The 24,116-nt window shown below is 43.9% G+C and overlaps 1 protein-coding gene across 1 annotated transcript in view; it reads right to left on the bottom strand.

Moving 5' to 3' along the window:
* AGPAT4 (1-acylglycerol-3-phosphate O-acyltransferase 4) overlaps positions 1 to 24,116 on the bottom strand; it is a 105,067-nt gene that overhangs the window by 28,211 nt on the left and 52,740 nt on the right. Inside the window, exon 3 of the mRNA XM_066590719.1 lies at positions 19,258 to 19,427. Within this exon, the coding sequence (XP_066446816.1) occupies positions 19,258 to 19,427 (170 nt within the window). The remainder of the gene's footprint in view (positions 1 to 19,257; positions 19,428 to 24,116) is intronic.

Genomic DNA, 24,116 nt, shown 5'->3' with positions numbered 1-24,116 from the left:
CAGCCTCCCCTCAACTAACCTTACGTCCTCTACCTGCAATCCTCCCCCGGTCTTTTTGCTTGGCGACACCAATTCATTTATCCTGAATGCTCCAAAGAATGCCAGAGAAAAAGCTGACCTGAACAACCGTCTCTCAAAATCACTTCCGCATACCGTATCCAAAGCTGTACCCAATTTTTCTAATATGTCAAATGAAACTGGTCGCCTAGTGTCTACACTCTCCTTACCTCTCCTGAACCCCTTCAGCGCCTGTGTTACTAAAAACTTTTTTGTCACGTCACCCATTCCCCTTAACTTGAACCCAAATGCTAGCCCTGCTATAAATTGGTTTACTTGCGCCACTGACCTACCACTTTCCGCACTTCTACCCAACCAGCTCAGTAGCATACCTATTCTGTCTTCTTCTGAGTCCGTGCCCCCCTCCTTTCTAGCCCATTCTTCCCATTCGTTCCACGCTGCGCTATACGCTACCCTGGTTCGCCGAGCCAATGACCGCTCTAACAGGCCCCTCACTGCTCGCTTACCATGCTCCAAATTCGATCCGGGCACTCTCTCCCCTTCCTCTCTGCCCCCGGCGCCAATGTCCGGAACCGCTCCCACTGAAACCGAGAGAGAGCATCCGCAATTGAATTGTCAACACCTGGTACATGAGCCGCCACTATCCACATGTTTAACGACAATGCTTCGAGCACTAAGTGACGCAGCAAGTTTACCACCGGGGGGGATGATGCCGACATGGTGTTAATCACCTGCACCACCCCCAAGTTGTCACAATGAAATTTCACTTTTTTGTCCCGAAAGTATTCCCCCCATAGCATGATGGCCATCACTATTGGAAATAACTCCAATAGCACTAAGTTCCGTATCAAGCCTTCCTGCTTCCACTTCTCCGGCCACTCCCCCGCGCACCATTTCCCTTGGAAATAGGCCCCGAATCCCGTGCTGCCCGCTGCGTCAGTATATAGCTCCCAGTCTATATTATTACTAACCTCGCCCATGATTACCGACCTGCCATTATATTTTTCCAGGAAGGTAGCCCATATCGTTAGGTCTGCCTTGTGGCTGGCCCGCAAACGAATGAAATGGTGGGGTGCCCGGATGCCTGCTGTTGCTAACGCCAGCCGTCTGCAAAACACCCGACCCATGGGCATAATCCTGCATGCAAAATTAAGTTTGCCCAACAGTGACTGCAGCCCTTTTAGCGTAATTTTCTTACTTGCTAGCGCCGCGCGCACCTCCTCCCGTAAGTCCTCCAATTTTTTCCCGGGTAGGCGACATACCATCGCGATTGAATCGATGGTGATGCCCAGAAAGCTTAAACACGTAGTTGGGCCCTCCGTCTTATCGGGAGCCAACGGCACCCCGAACCGCCTTGACACACATTGTAAAGTGCCCAGCAGGCTCGCACACACTGGCGATCCCCCAGGGCCCACACACAGAAAATCGTCTAGGTAATGAATGATCGACTGCACCGCAGCCGTGTCCTTTACCACCCATTCTAGAAAGGAACTGAAAGCCTCGAAGTATGCACACGAGATGGAGCATCCCATGGGTAAACAACGATCCGCAAAGTAATCCCCTTCCCAATAACACCCCAACAATCTAACGCTTTCTTTTGAAACTGGAAGCAGTCGAAACGCGGATTCTACATCCGCCTTTGCCATTAATGCTCCCTTCCTGTACCTACGTATCCATTGCAACGCCGCATCGAACGAGGTATACACAACCGAACAAAGCTCCTGGTCTATTCCGTCGTTCACCGATGCCCCCTTAGGGTAAGATAAGTGGTGTATAAGCCGAAATTTTTTCGGCTCCTTCTTTGGGACCACCCCCAAAGGAGACACCACGAAATCTGGCATAGGTGGTTCTTTAAATGGCCCTGCCATACGCCCCAAGCTTACCTCCTTTTTTATCTTTTCTGACACCACCTCCGGGAACTCTAATGCTGACCGCAAGTTTTTTAACGAAAAGGGGACCGCATGCGACGGGGCAGGGATGTGAAACCCATCCCTGAACCCCTTATACAGCAATTCCGCCTTCTCTCTATTAGGGTACCTACTTAGATGATGTAACATCTCTTCCAAAATCACCGGGGTCGTCCCTTTTTGTAAAAGCGCCAGGGGCTTTTCCCTTACCTTTTTTAAAGCACCGTGCCGCTCCGTGGGAGCCAGCACTGCAATGGGAGCAGGCATGCCGGAATTTGCATGTTGCCCCATACTTACACTGTCCCTCGTTGTATTGCCAACAGAACCCGAGCCTGCTCCCCCCTGCTGTGCTGCCTTGGCCCCCCGCTGTACTAGTGGCCAGGCTGAAGGACCCGGCATTTCCCTGAAAGGGCTGTCCAAATCGTGCGGGGGCCATTACTCTCAACCATAGGCCTATATCTTTGTGCTCCCATCTGATAGATGGGCGCACCGCCTTACGCTGTCTAAATTGCTCATCGTAACGTATCCATGTTTGGCCCCCGTATACCCTATAGGCCTCCCCTATTGAGTCCATGTAGCAAAAAAGGCCGGAACAATTTTCCGGCGCTTTTTCACCAATCACGCTAGCCAAAATGGCAAACGCTTGTAGCCAATTAGCAAACGTCTGGGGAATCAAGCGCCATCTCCTCTTCTCTTCCTCCTCTTTTTTAAAGTCCGTTCTCTTCCCCTTGTCCAAATTAAATTTTTCCAAGGGGAGGAGGGAGAATATCTCCACATATTCGTCCTTCCAAATCTTTTCCCTAACCTCTTTTTTGAGATGCGCCCCCAGAGGTCCCTCAAAGCAGACGTATACTTCGCCCTTTGCTCTGTCGTCTAACCTTACTCCCTCCCCCTCTCTTTCTGTCTGTACTGACACCGTAACACCTGCTGCTGCCCCTGCCTCTGAACCCCCCGTTACTGCCTCCGTCTGTAGGTTTACCCCGGCGACACCAGCTGTCGCCACGACTCCTCTTTCTCCTGAAAGAAGGGGTTGGATGCTTCCTATCGCCTGTCCTGCCCCAGTCCCCCCAGCTAGGGGTCGCAACTGACCTTCCTCTATACTGGATGACGCCGCGCATGGAGAGCTCCATGCTGTGACAGGCGATGGATTACCACCCCCCCCCTGACGTCTCAAGAATTCTACAATGAGACCCAGCATTGCCGATGCATCGTTGCATATGCTAGGTGCAGATCCACTAGTCCCCAATTGTTGTACAAAATTGCTACCAGCCAGTACCCCCCGATTAACATTACTGGGCATCCCGCACATATCCCCCACATTTTCACTGATATTAGCATGACTAGACATGGAAAACATATCCCCTGCATTTTCATTCATGTTAACATTACTATGCATGTTATACCTATCCCCTACGTTGTCTGCACTATTAACATTACTGAACCTCGTATACATATTACGTACATTTTCTGCATTACTCGAATTACAAGACATACTGCACATGGAGTGTGACTCACCTGGCCGCGTGAGAGCTGTGGGCCCACCAGCCGCCGGACCTCCCGATCGAGATTCCTCTTGACCCCCGCTGTGCTGCGACCGCTCTGCTGGCCCTGCAGACGCCTCATTTCTTCCTGCCGTCCGACCCGTCGATGTACCGGGCCGTTGCGCTCCTGACTCGCTGCAGGGTTCCTCCTGTCCTGCAGCGCCGCCTCCTACTCTCCTCCTGCTCTTTGCCTGGCGACTAGCGATAGGTCCCGTCCCCCTCTCAGCACGGGACTCCATGCTGCCTGCCGCCCTCCTTTGCCTCGCTGGAGTTCTCCCCGCCTTGCTTCCCCTGCCTGTTGGTGTTGCCAGGGGAAGCGTGTTATGTGGGGGGGCCGGGGAGACACTCCGCCTCCTTTTGCCCCGCGAGGGTCCGTGCTCGGGGCTAAACCTTTCTGGTGCACGGTCCCTCCGCGGTCTTAGCTCTTTTGTGTGCCCCGCTGGTGCTGCCGCCGCCGGCCCCGCACCCTTTGCCGCACTCCTTCCCTCCATAGGAATTGAACCTGAAGGCTGTACGCTACCTGCCGTCATGTCCTGGGTTGCAGCGTTCCTCATCTCGGCAGACCTTGAAGTAGTTCCTTCCCCTGCGATGAGTCCTTGGGTTGATAGTTGTAATAGCCATTCCAGGCCTCTCTCCTCCGCTGCTGCCCGAATTCGTTCTAGGACCGCCTCCATTTCTTCAGCTGGTGAGAATTCGGCCTTTTTTCTTTTTTCTTCAATGACTTCCTGTTAGTCGCGTAGGCTCCGCCTCCTCAGGACTCCTTCCGTTGTACTATCGTTGCACCCTGGCCGGTATGTTGCTTGCCGTGTTCTGATCACCGCAGCTTGCTTTTGTGCTCTGCGCTCAGCTGTCTTCCTCACGTTCTCCCGACACTGCCGACTTCAGTGAATCTCGGACTTCTCCTGCTGTCGCCGCTTTGCTGTCACACTCTTCTTCAGCGCTCGCCGCTCCGCTGCCGACCTTCCTCTCTTCGCTGTTTGCTTCAGCGCGCCTCGGACTTCTCCTGCTCTTGCCGCTTTGCTGCCCCGCTCTTCTTCAGCGCTCGTCGCTCCGCTGCCGACCTTCCTCTCTTCCCTCTCTGCTTCTCCGCTCTCCGAACTCCGCTGGGATTCTCCTGTTGTCTTCAGCTCTTTTGACTCTTGTTCCTTCTTCTTTTCGCCGCTCTGCCTTCTCTCCTGTCTGTTCGTTCTTATATAGGGCCTCCCGACGGAGGCCCCGCCCCCTCCCATAATCCTTTGCACCCGATGACGTCACTCCTCCCCGTTCACCCTTTCATGCCGCCTCCCGCCTACCGCTCTGCGGGCTTCCGGCTCCGGCGGTTCTTTGTAGATTATGGGTTTTGTTAGAACAGACTAGCATTTAAGAACTCTCATTAAATACTGTATAACAGAGAAAGCCACATTGATAGATGGCCACTTCTCTTAAGACCCTCATACACATTACTCAAAGGTTGTCTGAACCTGGCAACAATCAATCAACACTTGCATATGTATGGGGCTTCTTAATGTTTCCCCAACATCATACTGAGAGAAAGTTGATTTGGACATGTTGAATTTAACCTCCTCCTTTTGTTCTCCCAGGAGATAAGCTGCCACCAAAGCTGGCCGAACCAAGCGCTCTTGTATGGTGGAGCTTAGAGAAACAGCTGAAAGAATATTCGTCCTCTGGCTATTGAGAGTGTATGGGCACTGTAACCCATAAATTCCTTTTAGAGCAGGGGTGCACAACTTTTTCTGATCTGAGGGCCACATTGCCATACTGAACCACTTCCAAAGGCCACAGGGGTATTTCCATCTGACACATTTGTGGTATATCCTAAGTATATGCCAGAATAAATCTAAGTACGTTCCACTTCCAGGTCTCCAATGTATTGGCAGAATAGGGGTTCCCCCCTAACTAGCACTCCAGAGAGGAGGAGACAATGTATGTGGCTCTCTCCATTGCAGATCATATACTTATTTTTGGAGTGCCAAATGAGTCAAGAGACTTTATTCTCCTAACATATGGGGGACCCAGACATGGCTATACAGTACACCCTTCGTACTTGTTCGTTTCCCTGCTATATGCCACTCCTCTTCACTATGACTACATGTGAGCAGATATGCATAGACATTTCTGTGTCCAGATGATTGGAACTGCACAGAATGGCATAAAGGTCTTACATGTGGCCCCTAGACAGCATGATGTCCACCCCTATCAAATTGGTCAAGGTACCCCCTTCACCCAAAATATGAGAGACTCAGAGATGGCTACATGTGCACCATAAGTACTTCCCAATCCCTGCTCATAACCTGTGTACCACTCCATTTCTCTCTGATATGGAAACTTCATGTGAGCAGCCACGCACAAACAAGCATCTCTATATCTGGATGCTGGGGAGGCACATATGGTCCCCGTACGGCAGGTTGTACGTCCCTGTTGTATAAGTTCTACTCCTCAGTACAACACTATTCACCTGTTACGTCCGTGGAGAGTTAACCGAATGACAGTAGTCACATAACTGTCTCTATGGGGCTTATTTACTCATACTGTTAGACAATGCATGTCACAGACAATGGGATTTACATGTCTAATAATCACTAACCTGTGACATACGACACCCAGGGGCAGACTGCAGGGTTGACTTATTTCCAGCTCCCAGAATCCTGCACTCGTGCTAGACGGAGCACAGATTGCACTCTGCCTGGCCTAGCACACCCCAACACACTTCACTGACGATTTCTGAAGGGGAGGTCATCCACCTCGGTTTCCACCAGCCTACACACAGTTAATTTACTTCGGAGTTATGGATAGCTTAAGGTGCTCGAAGACAACTAATACAGTTTTAAGCTTTATTCCAAAAAAGGGTTAGCAGTGCTAGGTAAAAATGGAGATATTTACACAAGGGCAAGAAGCATACAAATACATATGAACAGTATGAAAACAAAAAGGGATAAAATGATAGAAAATACCAATCTATGAAGTAGTTCCAAATAGTCCTGGGGCGCGAAACACATGGAACGAGGTTGCAGGCCGGCATTAGATGCCACTCTTGGGTCTTACAATTTGGGGAGGAGACCCCCCCTTTATTTTAAGGTTACATATCTGCTAAACTCCTTTTTTACATAATCGATGGGCTGCCTATATATATGCCCAGATCTTCCGAATAGAAACCTAATATAACGTTTCGGCCTATTGAAGGCAATCTATAGGGGAGCTATGGCTGCCATTTTTCACATGATGAATTTACCTACTTTACCAAACATCATATGCAACAAATGATTATCATCGCAGATATGCAATTCTGTGGGTTCTGGGGGTTGCACAGTGACGAGAGTGAATGAATCTGGTCCGTGGTACACTCATGGTTCCGAAAATATAACCGCTGTTGAGCTTGGACCTTTGCTTAATAACAGTATTAAGAATGTGTGCTGCAATGTCTGGGTTGTGTATATTGAACTCAGAATGGGAGACAAATGGCTGGGGATATAACAATTGACATGCTCTTGTAACTTGGTAACTTTGCTAACATCACAACAAAAGGTTTCCTTGCTGGTCCCAGAAAGAGCAAGTGACATCAAAGGCTTCCCCTGGTACAGGTCTGAAGGGCACCGAAATGAACATTGTTGAGCTCTACTTGTCAGAAAATACACTTAACTATCTGTCTAGGTCAACTCAACTTTCCAGAAAGGTGGCAGATTGCCTCGGAAAGATGGATGACGATCTACCATTATAATTTCATCACAGTGGAAATTTAAGGCTCATTTACACGGAGCAATGATCGACTTAAAAAAAACGCTGATCGGCGATCCATTTAGCGATAATCGGAGCATGTAAATGTGCGCCCATCGTTCAGTTTTCGGGCACTGCTAGCTGATCGTTAAATTCAAGCTAACCTAAAAATCATCACTCACTTTTATCAGAAGTTCTCCATGGGGAGTGCTCATAGCATTGTTTATGGAGAACAAAGGATCTGAGCGCAGATAATAGCTATTAATCATTCAGTGAAGGCTTCATGTGCACACTTAATTGGTACTTAAGTAGCTGAGTAGCTACTTAATACTTTATGCAAAATGATTGCTCAAAGCTGTCACTCAAACTGTCGTTTGAGCGATCTTTGAGCGATCATCGGCCCGTGTAAACCAACCTTTAGACTAGAAAATCCTAATCCCCACATTCTGCACAGACAATTCCCTCCCTTCTAAGGCTGCATTCACAAGAACGTATATCGGCTCGGTTTTCACGCCAAGCCGATATACATCGTCCTCATCTTTAGGGGGGGGGGATGGAAGAGCCAGGATCAGGAACTAAGCTCCCGCCCCCTCTGTGTCTCCTCTCCGTCCCTCTGCACAATTTGCAATGGGGAGAGGCGGGACAGGGGCAGGGCTAATTCTCTGAACTTAGCCCCTCCCCCGTCCCACCTCCTTTCATTGCAAATAGTGCAGAGGGGCGGAGATGGGGTGGAGAAGAGGCAGAGAGGGGGTGGGAGCTCAGTTCCTGCTCCTGGCTCTTCCATCCTCCCCCCCTGCACACGAGGACAACGTATATCGGCTCGGCGTGAAAACCGAGCCGATATACGTCCGTCTGAATGCAGCCTAAAGCTGTATAATGAAGTAAACACTCTATGCTCCTTTGAGAGGGTCAAAGCCAAACGAGATGGGGACTTAGAGAAGTTCACGAACCTGTCATTGTTCTGTGTTCTACAGGATTGAATGATTTGCAATGTGTTTATTCGTTGATTCTACCTCTACCTTTGTTGTACCCCTTCCCCCCTTACCATAATGAAAAATAAAGAATATATAAAATAAAAAGTGAAAGCATTCTAGATTACTGAAAATTAATTGAAGGCAATGTTTTAAATGATCCCAATAATTGGCTCCACTATGCACACCTTAGGATTACAATTCTAAAATGTTTGCCATACCAGTGACAGAGCGTGACACTACTATTAAAGGGGTTCTCTCTTTTCGGTCACTCAGTCCATTTGACATAACCTAAGCAGGAATGTCTGTAGCAGCATGGAAAGCACAATAGCACCTCAGCAGCATCGTTAAAGTTAAATACAAATGTCAACTTTATTTTTATTATGCGGGTTGTTAAAATTATGGCTATAACAAATTTATACACCCTATTTTTTGCTCTATAGGATACATTTTCTTCCTCCCAAAGTGGTGGTGATGGGGGAAGTCTGTGCATCTTATAAAGCGAACACGCCAAAATTCAAAGTGGTCGGCACTATTGCAGGATCACACATTTGCTCCATAGTGGGAAAGTTGAACAGTTCTTTCTCCTCTGCACTGCCACCTCTGCATACCGTTGATTGATGGTGAGCACTGGCAAGAACTGCTGCTGCTCCCCTGCCTCCACCAATCAGTTTCCCATTTTCCTTCTTTAAAACCTAGGTGCGTCTTATCATCAGGTGCGTCGTAGAGCGAAAAATACGGTACTTTTTTATTTATTTTTTTTAATTTTGCATAATAAAAACATTTTTAAAAGAAAAGTAACTAGTTTTTGTGTTCCAATATTTCGACAGCCATGGCATTTGTATTTTTCCATCCATGTTGCTTTATAAGGGCTTGCTTTTGGTTTGACAACCTGTGGTTTTCATTGATACTGGTTTGGGGTAGTTTTGTTTAATTTTTCGGGAGCAGGATACACATAAAAACAAATATTGTGGCACTGCTGTGATGGTTTGTTTGACGAAGGACATTTGTTCAAAATGGGTCAGTGGTCATGTATTTTAGCTGGTTGCCTGGTTATAATATGCCTCAGTAAAGTTTGGAATTTTCATCTATTATATACAAGCTGGACAAACTGGTTTGCTTGATAATTCACTGCAGTTGGAGCGGTGTCCGTGCGGACTTGTTCAAGGCCTCCTGCACACGGTAGTGACGGATTCCGATTGCGGAATTCCGCAGCGGAATCCAGCTCTGGCAGCAGCGGCGTCTGCTCGTACCTGCCATTCTACCGTTTTTTCTGTACTGCAGATGGATCTGGCGGCTCACTGTTGCATATGTGCAGTACAGATTTTTTTCGTTCTAATCTTTTTTTTTGCAGACTGGTCACAGGTCGGACGGCTTCTATTGACTTCCATGGAAGCCATCCTCGCAAAATCCGCATAAAAATGTAGCATGCTACGATTTTTTTGGAAATCGCCTGCTCGTGGTTAGCAGGCAGCGGATCTCCATAGGAAGTAACGGGCGGTATTTGCTGGGGTTTCCGCAGCAAATATCCACCCGTGAGCAGGAGATCTAACCCCTTAACAACTGCTCATACGCCTTTTTACAGCGTTAAGGGGCCTTATTTTCATGTATTCGGCTTTTTACAGTGCTGCATCAGAGGCTTGGCATGGGTCACCAGTGCCAGGGGAAGTTGGTGCTCAGATGTCAGATGACAGCCTGGTACTTGCCTAAACAGCAAGGACTGGAGAAATCACCAATCCCCACTGTTTAAATAATGCAAACCATGGCATGTAAAGAGCTAAGAGTGGTAGGAGACTCTCCCTGTCACCTATTGGACCTCCACCATGTGATTGCGGGGTCCTGATGGGTTGCTATGGCACCCAGAGGCTTGAAGAGTCATTTTGCTTATTTCACAAAATATTATATGGCTTCAGACATAAAATATTTAGTGAAATATGGAAAATGACTGTGAGCAAACATCACAACAGGTTAATCGTCAGGGGAAAGAGAAGCCTGGTTGATGAATGAACTGCATATACTTGTAGGGCAATTCTACCAATCAGCATCACTACCCTCCCAACAACTTGCATTTATTATTCTTTTTAGTCACTGGAGTAAAAGAAAATGAATGCATCCTAGATTACATTACATTTTTAAATTGCATGTTTTCCATACCAGCATTCAGCATTTTATGACAGAGCATGAAACTAATACTACGAGGGTTCTTCAATCCTTTGATTACTTCAATAATACAGTGCATTATGTAAAACTGAGAGGTTGTCTATCAGGAGAAGCCGTAGGTATGACCAAATAAGCTACGATATATGGCAGATCTGAGAATGATTAAGTCCCCAGATGCCATAGCAATCTATTGGAAGCCCACAATTGCGTCATGGGGGTGCATATGGGGTTGTATAGGGGAGCCCCTTCACTATATAAAACTACTCAGATACTGCAGTCAGTTGCTGCTAGGTGTCAGCTGTATGTCACACTCACTGTGGATGGTGAGAGCATAGCTGCTGAACCCATGCCCATTTTGCAGCACTGTAAGATGTTGAAAGCTGATACAGTACTATGCCTAATGTTGGCCAGAAAAGACACAGCATGACTGGCATTCAGTCTGGGGTGATCTTTGATCATGCATGCTGCCATTGTATGTGATAGGCCCAAAATTGGAACAGTCATAGTTCACACTCAGGAGAGCAACTTCCATGAGTTAAGTTGAGCTTGTTGCCTCTGATGGCACACCAGCTCCTGCAGGGGGCAGCATACTCACACAATGAAACCACTCCAAAAGATCACCCCCTTATCTAGACAGATTTTCAGTTGCCCCATATTGTGAATGGTACTACGTGGGCAGCATTTGTAGTTATTTGCAGAGGCGAGTGCATGGAGGCTTCAATCTAGCATACACAGCACAGCACACATCAACAGTGCACAATGTCCACAGGCAGATTGTATTTATAGAATCCATGCGGGTCTCCCGCAGCTCGAGCCGCCCATAGTGAACCATTGGGCATCCACACTTCATTTAAGTCATGTGGATTTGATTTTAAATTTAAAAAAAATTGCAACATGCTCCATTTTACCGAGGATCACGTGCGGATCTGGCCCCATTCATCTATATGGGAGCCTAGGATCCGCAGTGCATTCGCAAATACATTTAAATACATTTGTGGATCCACTGCGGATTTGAAGGGTAAAAGTAATTAGGGAGCTGGGGGAAAGGCTGGGGGGTGGGATTACGGATTTTTTCCATGCGGATGATCTGCACTGCATCCATGTATATCCGTACGGAAAAAATCTGCAATCCATGATCTTCCGCAAGGAAAAAGAAAACATTTTAAGATGACCCGCAGTGCATCCACTGCAGAAATCCGCATGAAATATCCGCGTGTGCCGGGGACATGTAATTCAGTATGCTGCACTTCATGTGCCATGTGTAGTAATACTATTAAACACCATGCATTGGAGCTTTCTGCTTAAAGGCCCATTTACACACAAGGATGATCGCTCAAAAGATGGCTTTTGATCGATCATTTTGCATAAACTACTACTTGGTACTAATGCCTATTAGTACCATTTAATAGCGTGTGAGCCGCCACGAGCCTCTATTCACGGAACAGACCACCCTCTGTTCTCTGAATAAATTCCCTTTGTTCTGCCACAGGGCTGACAGTTGAGACAATGTTATCAGCGCTCCCCTGGGAGAACACAGCGTACGGTCTGTCTTATCAGCTGTTCTGCTGAACGATGGATTTCATGCTGAATTGAAAATCATTGTTCGGCAGAAAAGTGAAAGATGGGCACATTTACACCCAACGATTATTGCTCAAAAGATGGCTTTTGAGCAAATTTTAAGCGATAATTGTTGTGTGTAAATGGGCCTTTATTCCCCACAGAGTCACACAGAATATGTGTGCTACCTGGGTAAAATCAGATGCACAGTTATACAGCAGAGTGTTAGAGATCGCCAATAATATCATGTGCAGTCTGTCAGAATGGGCTTTAGACACGATGAGGACATTTTTATCTTTGCTGAGGCAGGTGGCATGTAAGAGCTCTCGTCCTTTCAAAGTTTGCCTCAGGCAGCAGAACATCTAGCTTCACCCCATAGCATCAATAAGCCATAAATGTCTTAGACGGGAGTTCCTCTTTAAGTTGCCCTTGGGAGTGAGACAATGTGACACTCAGACCAGAAAATGTTCTCAGGCAAGTGCTTTAAAATTCTTTAGAAAGGAAGCCAAGTACAACAATCATTTAGTCCTTTTTTTTCTCTTATCAACAAGGAAAATTGATGGCTATAGTATCTAGAAGGGTCAGGTTATGTTCACGAGCTGCAGAAATTCATGTATCACGTGGATATTGTTTCAGATGTGGATATGGATTTCACCCTTTGCAATGCAAAAAAACATCTAAAGAGAGTAGAACAAAGCCGTGGCAGAAAAAAGCATTTTAAAACCCACAGAATGCTTTCAAATTTTTCCTCTGTACAGGAATGGAGTTTTGTAATTATTTAATTCAAGTGAATTCTACTAGACAGGAGATTTTCAGTGTAGAATTCAAACTGAAATCTGCAGCAGATATGTGGTGTGAGGACATGGCTTTAGGGTCTTCTCACATGGAATAGTGAGTTGGAAGGGACCTCCAGGGTCATCTAGTCCAACCCCCTGCTCAGTGCAGGATTCACTAGATTATCCCAGACAGATATTTGTCCAGTCTTTGTTTGAACACTTCCATCAAAGGAGACCTCACCACCTAGAAACATTTTGTAAGTGCTTTCACAACTTATAAGTAGAAGTCCTTCCTTTATATTTCTCATATCCTATGGAACCATTTCTGGCTTTGGCTCAAAAAACAGCATAAAAAACTGCCACAAAACCTCTGTGTGAGGCCACCTTTAGGATTTGGTGACACATAGCAGATTTTGCTACATATTTGCACCAAAATCCACAGCCTATTTTTCGTGCAGATTTTGACGTAGATCCGTAGCAGATTTCACACTTTCAATCGAAAGGGTAACGTGTGCAGTTGATTCACATCAGACGTTTTTTTTTACAGGATTTTGGTATCAATTCCGCTACGTGTGAACACACCCTTAGGGCGGTTTCAGATGGCCATATGCGCAACAATGCTCACTAGCACAGAGCGTAGTTGTGCATAAACAAGATCTTTCACCGACCGTTCAAACTACACGGAAAAGAGCAGGGGTTTGAAAAAAATAGCAGAAAGATACCGTAGTTCCTGAAAGTCCTACCTTTTCTTGCCCGTAAAATTAACGGGCAAGATGTCAATAGTGAAAACGAAACCACTGAAATCAATGGTTTTGTTTTGTCCTGTTATGCGGCCGTGATTATCATGGCCATATAGCGGGAGAAAAACATGTTCGTCTATGTAAGCCCTTAGAGTGGCTTTACATGGGACAACTATAATCTGAATAGTTGCTTGAAATTGGCGTATGTACGACTGTGTTTACACAAAGCGATTGTTCAATATTGCTGAACCAATTGCTGGTAGCATGTACGCTGCCTGAAATACAGTTTTGGCCCTGCTGGTGGCCAAAATACACATGCAGAGTTCCATACGTGGATCCGCATACAAAACTGATTTTGATGTGGTTTCTAAGTGTGGAATTCACGCTGAACATATCCTTAGGCCTCCTTCACACAGAAACAAAATGTTTTTCAACACTCCGTTTACTGCGGTTTCAGCAACGTTAGCATGTGTTTTGCCAGCGTTTTAATCTGCGTTTTCAGCACAGCTGAAACCGTAGCCAAGGAAATGAAAAAAAAAAAACAATACTCACCTCACAGGCGCCATCCGGGTCCTTCCTACTGCTATCCATTCAATGAATGGCTGTGATTGGTGCATCTAGCTCTGTTTGGGTGAGTCAATGCTTGATGAACCAACCAGAGCAATCTCTTGCTGGAGGTGGGGATTTTCTTTAAATTTAATGTAGCTAGGGCTGACTTTCGGGTAAGGGCTTATATTTCGAGCCCCCCCCCTCCCCCCCAAAAAATCAAGGGTACATTTAATGCTGCCAAAAACACGGTACCAAGTTGTTGCTCATTTCAATGGGCGACACGCAGCTGAAAATGGCCAAAAATAGAACTGGCATCACTTTCAGCGTTTGTGTAAACAGCCCCATTGAAATGAATAGGAGTGTTGTACAGCGTTTACACGTCTGTACGAGGGAGGCCTGAGTCTGCTAGATTAGGACCTCTGTTTTCAAAATTCAGCACCACACTGTCCAGATCACTTCTTTTAACCCTTTCCAAACCAATTTTGGATTCAGAGTTTACTTAAAGGCTTTCTCCTTTTGCTGTTCTACAACGGTGCCATCTGCTTGCTAAAGCCAGTGTGTGTGCGCCAGAGAGGCTCCAACAGCAGAGTGGCTGGAAATAGACAGTAAGAATACCCCGTTGGACATCTTCTGATATTGGAGCTGTACAAGCTTCAATCAGAATGTAGGAAGATGTCAGACAGTGGATTGGAAGGAGTTAACCCTAATTTCCTTTACATTGTTTGAATCCACATTTGGCTCATAGAAATGCTAAAAATCTGCCGCAAAAATGCATTTTTCTTAAGCACCTCACTGTGTCGCGGTGTTGTATTTGCTGCACTGTGGAGTGCAGAGTATCTGTAACTCCCAAAGAACCACACAGACAATGGGTTTACAACTAGCCAAGGTCAATATTCTTTAAGGCATTTTACCTCCGGCTGAGTTGCAACACTCAATCATTGTAGAAACAAACGGTAAAATTTCAACTGGATTAACTTAAGGTAAGGAAATCTATAGAAGTGTTATTCCCTTTGCAACCGATCAAATAACAGTTATTCTGCACTGCGTGATATATAGGACACCCATTTATCTATTCTAGTTCCAAAAATGTGCAGGTTAGTACTGCTGACATCAGATTTCCAAGATAGTGGAATGAGGAATGCAAGTACTTTATTAACAAGGAAACAAATTTAAATGACTATGTGTTCAATATCAGACTGGTATCTTCATCAGGTCTGTGACTACACAATGTTATAGTCTCCTCACTTACCACATATAGATATATATGCTATGACCATACAAGTCCACAAGACCTAGTAAAACAGCTAATAAAAATCAATCCTGTAAGAATTATGTTGCTTTGCCTATAACACAAGTATAAGGCCTCCCTTACACAGGTGTTGCGGTAAGTGCCACGATTTAAACTGCAGCACTTTGCTGCGTTTTACATTCATTTTTGGCCGCAGGGATGCTGTGGCTGACGACAGTATTTAGCATTCCTTGTCATTGACAAGGGGCGTTAAACACTCAAAAATAGCACATGCACCACTCAAAAATCACGGCGCTAAAAAGCACTACGATCAAGCGGCTGGCTGAGCAGTCCCATTAAAAACAATGGGAGGGTTATACTGCGATTAGCGTGGTGCTGAAAGCGTCACGCTAATCACGGTAAAAAAGGTCTGTGTGAGGGAAGCCTAAGTGTATATAACAGGTAAGGTAAATAAAACGTTGGGAGAGGAAGATATTGTGTACACACTGACTGCAGCTCTGAGAGCTATGTAAGTGCAGTGGAGTAAGCTTGTGAATACAGCCCCTCCTCCACAGCAAAGAAGTTGCTCCAAAGTTCTAGTTGCTAGAGAAGCTGAATTCTAAACAACAGGCAGTGGATTTCAGAGTCACTGCCCTTCAGCCTTGAGTTACGGTGGTAAAGCAAAAAAAAAAAATGTCATGAAAGTATATTACAAAATTGATAAAACTCACACAGACTATTAAATGATCATAACTTGTCTGAAAAGTTAGGTACACTTTAAACATTTCTAATTAGATATACCTAGAACTAAGAGATACTATTCGATGCCATCTACTGGACATGGCAAGTAATAAGGGCGCAGAAGAGGTTATTGTCAGTGTAATCTAAATGGTCTCTAAAGTATTCTAGACTAAAAAGTGACATATAGAGAATAGACTTTCATTGATTTATTCACATTAGCGTATAAACAATGCGCGTAGATAGGCAGGAGAAATAGGCTGAGCCCTATACTTTTGTGTAGGCAGCATATGCAATGCTGTCCATACGCAATACATTGCATATGAGTGGCAATTCATACGCAACCTGCTATGAAACACAGCGGGTAAATTTAAAAAAAAGACAGAGAAAAAGAAAGAGTCACACTGCGCATGAGCATGTGCATGAAGAACCCGGTCATGTGCGGTACACTCACTGCCATGCGCGATCTCTGGAATCACACAGACTGGTAGAAATCATACAGTTGTGTGAATGAGTCCTAAATGTTGTATCTTCACAAAGCCAGATGCTTGAGTTTGAAAGTCAATAGCAGTAAGACTATTGTGTTACAGGGAATGTGCCTGGATCAGAAAATTGTTAACATTTTTACATTAGACATATTTTAAGTATTTTTGGTTTAGTTTATTTTTTCAATTTTCCATGTTATTATCTAGATTAAAAAAGAAAACTGCTGAAATCTTTCAGTTTTTCCTCAGGCCACTGAATTCACAACAGACTGATGCTTCTTATTCTGGAGAGAAAGCTTCTCAGCAGTGATCCCATGATGATCACAAGCAGTTTTAAGATGAAAGGTAACCCCTATATATTGATAACATAGGATCCACCATTCTGTATAATGACCTCTGCACATGTCACGAGCACACCTAGAACACTCTCCCATAGAAATCAAGGAGACATCTCCCAGATACAGATATCTGTTATGCTTTGCAAGAGCTACATGGACTTCTCTTAATGCTGTTAGCAGTTCAGGCAAGATAGCTGCCCCGATAATTGTGTATGAAAATAGAATTAAAAAAATCTACAAAAGAGATTTAAATAAAGAATGTATTTCAGTACCTGGTTTCAATTAGTAAAAATAGGTGATGCATTCACTTTCAGAAAAGAACGACTCAGGCTGGGTCCACAAGGAACAGGCTGGGGCCACACGTGAATTTCCGTGCGGACCTTCTACACAGAAATTTTGCAGCATTTACAGTAGTAGTGAGATCTCCTGTTCTCAATTTTATGTTTTATAATCTGCTCTTCTTACAGCTATTCACTGTCTTTTTTAAGCTCATATTACTATTCTGTTATAAGAATGCAAAGCCATTTTCAAGGCTATTTTACAGAAGTCTCATGAGAAATAATTCCAATTGGCCTGAAAGAAGTCCTGCCTCTAACGTCATTGTTCTTGTTGAGTTTTATTAACCAATGATAATAATAAATAGATTATAATTTTTTACAATTGAGGCGTGTTCTAGCCTTGTTTCAAATGTCTTTGTATGTATACTTCTGCTTATTAATTGAATAAATGGTTGACTTCCAATCACTTCCAAGGTGTGTGTGATTTGTGAGCTTCCTCGAAGCTTGAGCATAAACTATTAATTTGGATACCTGAAAACGTACCAATTAGCAATATTTCGCTAACAGCAGCAAAGTGGATGACATTTGAAAATCTCATCCACAAGCTTTGGGAAAAAATCTGCACAAAACCTGTGCGGAAATTGACATGCTATGCATGATTTAATCCCTCAGCGTGTCAATTTTATTGCAGTTTCCGCTGCAGAATTCCTCTAGTCAATGAGGAGGCAAATTCTGCATACAAATACGTTTATAAAACCTGCATCACCTGCGGGTTTTGAGGTAGGCTTTCCGCTCCTGATCTGCTGCAGAATGTCGGCTGCAACAAAATCAGCCCCGTGTGAACCCAGCTTTACATTCATAATTAGTGTAATAGTAGGGTGACAGAGGCTGAAATTAAAAGGGGAAGGACGTCTGAATACCACATACGCTATTTTGGTCCTTTGCATGGAAATGTCATGATGCTGCTAGATAGAGCTTTACCTTGAATGGGGGTGCATGCTTTTACCATGTAGTTCAAGGTATATTCTTATCTGCATTCATAGTTACAGGGGTTGTCTGAGATTAGAAGGATCTGCTTTTTTTCCCCAGAAACAGTGCCCTTGCTGTCCATGGTCTTAGCCTAGTATTAATGCTTAGCTCCATCCACTTGAACCTTTAACAAACCCTTTAACTATTTAAATATTATTTAGGAAATAAGTAAATGCAATCTGAGGCTTCTGAAATTCTGTGAAAAAGCTTCATATTGATGCAAATAAGGCACATGCACTGACTGAGTTAAAGGGGTTTTCTGGGCTTTTACTGATAATGGCCTATCCTCAGGATAGGTCACCAATAGCTCATCACTAGGGATCTGCCACACGGGATCTCCGGCAATCAGCTGATCGCTCAGCCTATGGTCAGTGAAGCAGGGATGGAGACAGTACAGCATTGTCATTGGGGTTGGAGCAGAAAGTCTAATCGGTGGCTTTGCTCCCAATGAAATCTATGGGAGCGAAGCTGACTATTACACTACCCACTCCGACCCCAATGATGATGCCTGGCCTCGTTGCACTGACAGTGGGCTAGGCGATTAGCTGATTGCTGGGGACCCCAAGCGGCGGATCCCTGGCGATCAGCTACTAATGACCTGTCATGAGAATAGGTCATCAATAGAATTTGTCTGGAAATCCCCTTTAAACAATTCTCGATAACTCTTAGTATTAGGGGTTAATATACATGCACAGTAGCAAAACTAGCATATGGTGCATGCATTGTACTGTGCCTTAAATACTTACACTCAGCAACGTTAACACCAGAGGCTCAAAAGATAATGCAACTAAGAATCCACTTAGCAGAAGGAGATATAAAGAACAGCAAAACTTGACACTTCAAAAAGAAAGCATATAAGCTACCCCATGTGCTTCTCAAGATCCTGAAACTAAGTCATTATAAATGTGACCATAATATGTGAAAAAATTATAGTCCATCGGACTAAAAGCAATCTACGGGCCTTTAAAATCCACAAATGACCTTTATGTAATGTGAGATGTACAGAAACTAGCAGGCTCTAGTAATATTTTATGAAAGGCTTGACAGACAAACTCTTTCAATATTTGAATCCATATAATAGCAGTACCACAATACAACAATAAATGTAATCTAATTTTCCCTTTCTTATGTTCTTGCATAAGTGACAATTCTGCAGAAAAAGAACAGATACAAACAGACATAAAGTATACACAATGCCTGCACTTTAATGACCACTTAAAGGCATACTTACACCAAGGACACCAAATCTCTCACTAAAGTTCCAACCACAGAGAAAGTCAATTTCAAAGTTATGGTTGAGAATTACTATGGCGTTCTCTTTGCCGTACTTGCTATAGTTAGTAAGATCTGTATATAGCGTACAATCAGTGTCTGACCACCACTCCAGCAACATCACCAATTCTGCAATAGATTAGAAACAAGAATTACATGATATAGAGGCACACTTTATGTAACACAAGCTAATGACTGAATGACTCTGAAAAGGTTTTCTTGCCCTACATACATTAATACATATCTAGTAAAGTAAGTACGATTTTTTGGGAAAAAATGAAACAGCAGGATTTTACAGGCACTGATCTAAAAAAATATCCAAAAAACTCTTAAAATATTCTAAAACATTCCACAGTTGTTTCATTTGATGCAATTTAACTTTTGTGAACTTTTAGTTCATTGATAAATAATCATCTTCCGGTTTGTTTCTTTTTTCTGTTCAGTTGTGGAAATCATTTTTACAAATCTGACAACAGGAAGTTCATCAATGAGGTTATCACTTTTGAATGATCTTGCCTGAACCTGTTGTCCAACTGTCATTTGGTCAGCATGCTCATGGACAGTGACAGTTTTATCACAAATTATTGAGAAGATCAGAAATTCAAAATTGACAACCATTTACAGTTCCTGGGCAAAATCTTCAGAGCAACAAGCAGTAAAGCAAATTCACTTTGATTTATTAATACACAGCTTGTGGGTGAAAAATCCTCTTCAATGGGGTATTCCAGTAACTAAACTAAACTAGCTGATCAGTAGGGATATGACTGCTTGGTCCCCTGACCGATCATCAGAACAGGGGTCCTAAGTCCCCTAAGAGTCTGTCAAAATGAAAGGAGCAGTGGTGCACATGCTCAGCCATTGCTTCGCTCATTTTAAAAGTAGCGCTGAAAACAGCCAAGTTCAAGTGCTCCGACATCTCCGGCAAACTCATTGAGATGAATGGAGTGGTGGCTGAGCATACACGCTGCAGCTCCATTCAGTATGTCAGTCTCTCAGGAGACTCGGGACTGCCTTTCCGGTAATCAGTGAGGGTCTCACAGTCAGACCCCAACAATCAGCTAGTTATCCCCTTACCTGCAGATTGGGTATAGCTTAATGTTACCAGAATACCCCCTTAAAGTTACCTAAAGGAATTTTCTGCCTTCATTTTCACTAATGACCTATCCTTTGGATAGGCCATTAGTAGTTGATGAACAGGGGTCTGCTACTTTGGACCTACATCAATCAGCTGATCATCTGGCCCACTATCCAATGCAATGGTCTGGATGTTATCATAGGCCATCAGTACAGAAAGTGCAAGTGTGGGTGCTGGCTTCACTCCCATTGAAATCAAAGCTCCTCTCCTGGTCAAGACTGGATGTGATGTCCTGACCAGGAGATAAGCAAGAAGTGCTGGAACAGTGCGGTTCTCCCATTGATTTCAATGGGAGTGAAACTGATGCATGAACTTCCTATGCTGACAGTTTATGACAGCTATCAGTGCTGCGGACCGGACGATTAGCTGATGGACAGGGGTCCAGAGTGGCAGACCTCCCCAGCACCATCAATTACTGATGGCCTATCCAGAGTATAGGTCATCAGTGAAAAAGAGCGCAGACAATCCTTTTAAGGAACTAGACGAGATCAAATTATTGAAGGTTTTACTTAAAACTTTCATAAAAACTATTAAGTAATTCCTCGCTTTACTTCTTAAATAAAGGATGAGTTGAGAAGTAGCTGTGCAGTTCCATGATCAGTTTTTTTACATCTACTGGGATTACAGTATGGAAAAATCCTCTCCGATTTCAGACAAGAGTTAACTTCTAAGCAGTACTGCCCACATCTAACACTAGAGAACAATTCTTATTGAAATTCTAATCTGAGTTTCTATGCAGGTACAGTAAGTAAACTATTACTAAACATGTTCAACAACTTCAACCATGTTTAAAGCCAAAGCCTCAACTAGATTGTTCCTTATTTAGTTGTAAACCAATCAACGCCAAGAGAAATGCTACAACAATGAATGTCTTATCAAATGATTCTCTTGAACAGTAGGACTTGCCACCTGGACTGGATATAACTTGAGCTTCTGTGGGAGAGTGTGATAGCAGACAGCATTGTGTAGTATAAGGGTTAAATATAAGGTTATGATGGCTTATGGGCGCCGCCTCCGTCCTCCTGCAGTCAGCAACATCTTCCCTATGTCTTTTGCAGCAGACGCCACATTAGCCTTCACTCTTCTGTTGCCCATAAATTGCATGATTGTTGCCATCCCGCCTCTTATGGAGTCAGTATGCGCACCCAAGATTTCCATCCCTGGCCAATCAAGATAAAGCTCTGCTATTGTCTGTTTGGTATGCAAGGGTGTTTACTTGTTCCTACTGACTCCTAGTCTGACTCAGGCCTGCTGTACTTCGTTTTCCTGTCTTCTCCATTTCTGGCCTTGTTTCTGGATAAACCTACATCTATCCTGACCTTTGGCTAGTCATATGTCTACACAAGAACTCTACCTGTCATGACCATGGGTTTGTATCACAACCACACCCCTGCCTGCTAATCTGGTACTGCATTATGGGTACCCTGACCAGTTTCCATCAGTTGCCACAACACCAAGACTACCTCAGGGCTAATGGTCTGGGGGTCCCAATAGTGAAAACTAGATCCCAGTTGGTGGGAGTTAAAGGATAAAAAATAGGGGACCAAAGGGGCTGCACTCAGGAGTAGCCTCAAGGCAAATCAGTTTATGGCCAAGGCATTGGAAATTCTAATAAAACTTAGCATTTATTCATCTCATCATAAAATATATATAATGATAAGAGATATAAACACTAAGTTTTATGGGAATCTCTGCTACCTTGTATTTCGTTGACCTCCAGGAAGCAATCCAACTTCCCTATATTACATTCTCATGATCATTGCATATACAACATGCGCTAGTTGCCCCATGCTCTTTAGAGTACTTACAAGATTAGCCAAAATCTCCCCAATGCATATCAACTATTTAAGACACAATCAGTACCAGAGGTATTTGAAAAACCACCCCTGTAGACCTATATCTATGTCCCTTAAAAAAGTGTTACTTGCTCTACCTCTACTATGTATATTGGACAGCACACAAACTGTTGTCCGTGTGCGGTCCTATGCAAGTTGTGCCTGAATCTCTTGGGTGCGACTTGCAATTACAACCAGTGTGCACGTAGCCTAAAAGTGGTTGTCTGAATTAAAGAAAAATCTGTAAATGTTTGCCATGTTATATGCATGTTACAAAATCACAAAAAATATGCTTATCGGTTTGATCCCCTGTAGCTCAGTTCTTCCCACTGCACTTTGTTTTTATAGCTGTAGCGATGATCTGCCCATATATCCATATGACCACTGCAGCCAATCTCTGGCCTCAGTAGTGGACTACACAAGACTACTGAGGCCAGTGATTTAGGGTATTTTCACACCGCGGATTCTGCTGCAGAATTTTCCTTACCAGGAATCCGCGGCTATTCAGCCATGGATCCTCATGTGGATAAAGCCTTGTCAATGGGCAAAATCTGCATGCGGAATTTCCAACGTGTTTTCGCATGGATCCACAAGAAGAAGTGACATTGAAACGTGCTGGAAATTCTGCACTTGGATTCTGCCATTTGACATGGCAGATCCATAGCAAAAACCATGTGTGAATAGCCGCAGATTTCTGCTGCAGTTTTACAGGCGGGCTCCGCCGTGTGAACATACCCTTACAAGGACAATGTATCAGCAGAAAATGACATTTAAATCAGATTACCATGCACATACTTTGAAAAAACATTGCTAGTATGACTAGTACTGTTGTTAGTATGAAGATCTTGAAATATTACAGTTTTCACACGGGCTACTAAGACAGTCACAATAATCAGATATACCTGTTTTCTATAGCTCATTCAGAAAATTTGCTACATATGCAGGCACAAGATGATGAAAATGATCTTATGATCATTAGAGCATGGTTGATGTCTGATGGTACTGGATAGCAACACAGTACACACAAATAAGGGTCTGTATGCAGCTTACTTGTCCCCGCAGAGGGAGCTGTACTCCATTACTTACTGGAGACTATAAAATCTATCAGACTGAGATTTCTCCGTCAATTGTCTAACATTCATCTAAACTGCCACAGACTGTTCAGAAAGTATATGAGGGAAGTGTGTATCTACAATACGGCCACCCCAGAAATAAAAAAATTAATAGCTACAGCATTAAAAAAAACATTATTTATTGCCTATATATGAACATCTAATTAAAGAAACTAAAACTAATTATATGAGACATGGCCTTTAAAATAGAAGCTATCTGCATTGCAATGTCACCACAACCCCCAGAAGCAGGGAGATTTACAGTGCTCGTCTTTTTTAACTATCTGAGCCAAGGATCACGAACTGCATAGCAGTTACAGTAAGTATACGATCTGCAATGATGCCGCCATTTGTATGTCAACTTGCGCTCAGCTGTCATCCCCTATCAGTGAAACAATGGCTCTTACTTGTCATCCTGCAGGAGTCGTTTCGGGAAACAAGGAAAATAAGTAGATTGGAGAAATGATTGGCTTACATTTATAATGGTGATGATTTTGAAACTCAATATTTAATTGCCAACATAAAAACAACAAGTGATACATCATGCAGAAATAGTCCTCTAGGCCAAGTCTACATGATAAAGGTTACTGACAATTGTCTCAAATTAATGACATGAAAATTAAATTGAGTGATGTTAATGCAAATAACATTGCTGAACTTACACTACAATTACACTAATAGTACAAAAAAATCATTGGGTTTTGGTTAAAATGTGCAAAATCTCAGTCTATAACAG

The sequence above is a fragment of the Eleutherodactylus coqui genome, chromosome 1 (genome assembly GCF_035609145.1).
Source record: "Eleutherodactylus coqui strain aEleCoq1 chromosome 1, aEleCoq1.hap1, whole genome shotgun sequence".
In the NCBI taxonomy this organism is placed as follows: domain Eukaryota; kingdom Metazoa; phylum Chordata; class Amphibia; order Anura; family Eleutherodactylidae; genus Eleutherodactylus; species Eleutherodactylus coqui.
Note: the sequence above shows the minus strand (reverse complement) of the source record. Positions and strands in the feature narration are given on the sequence as shown.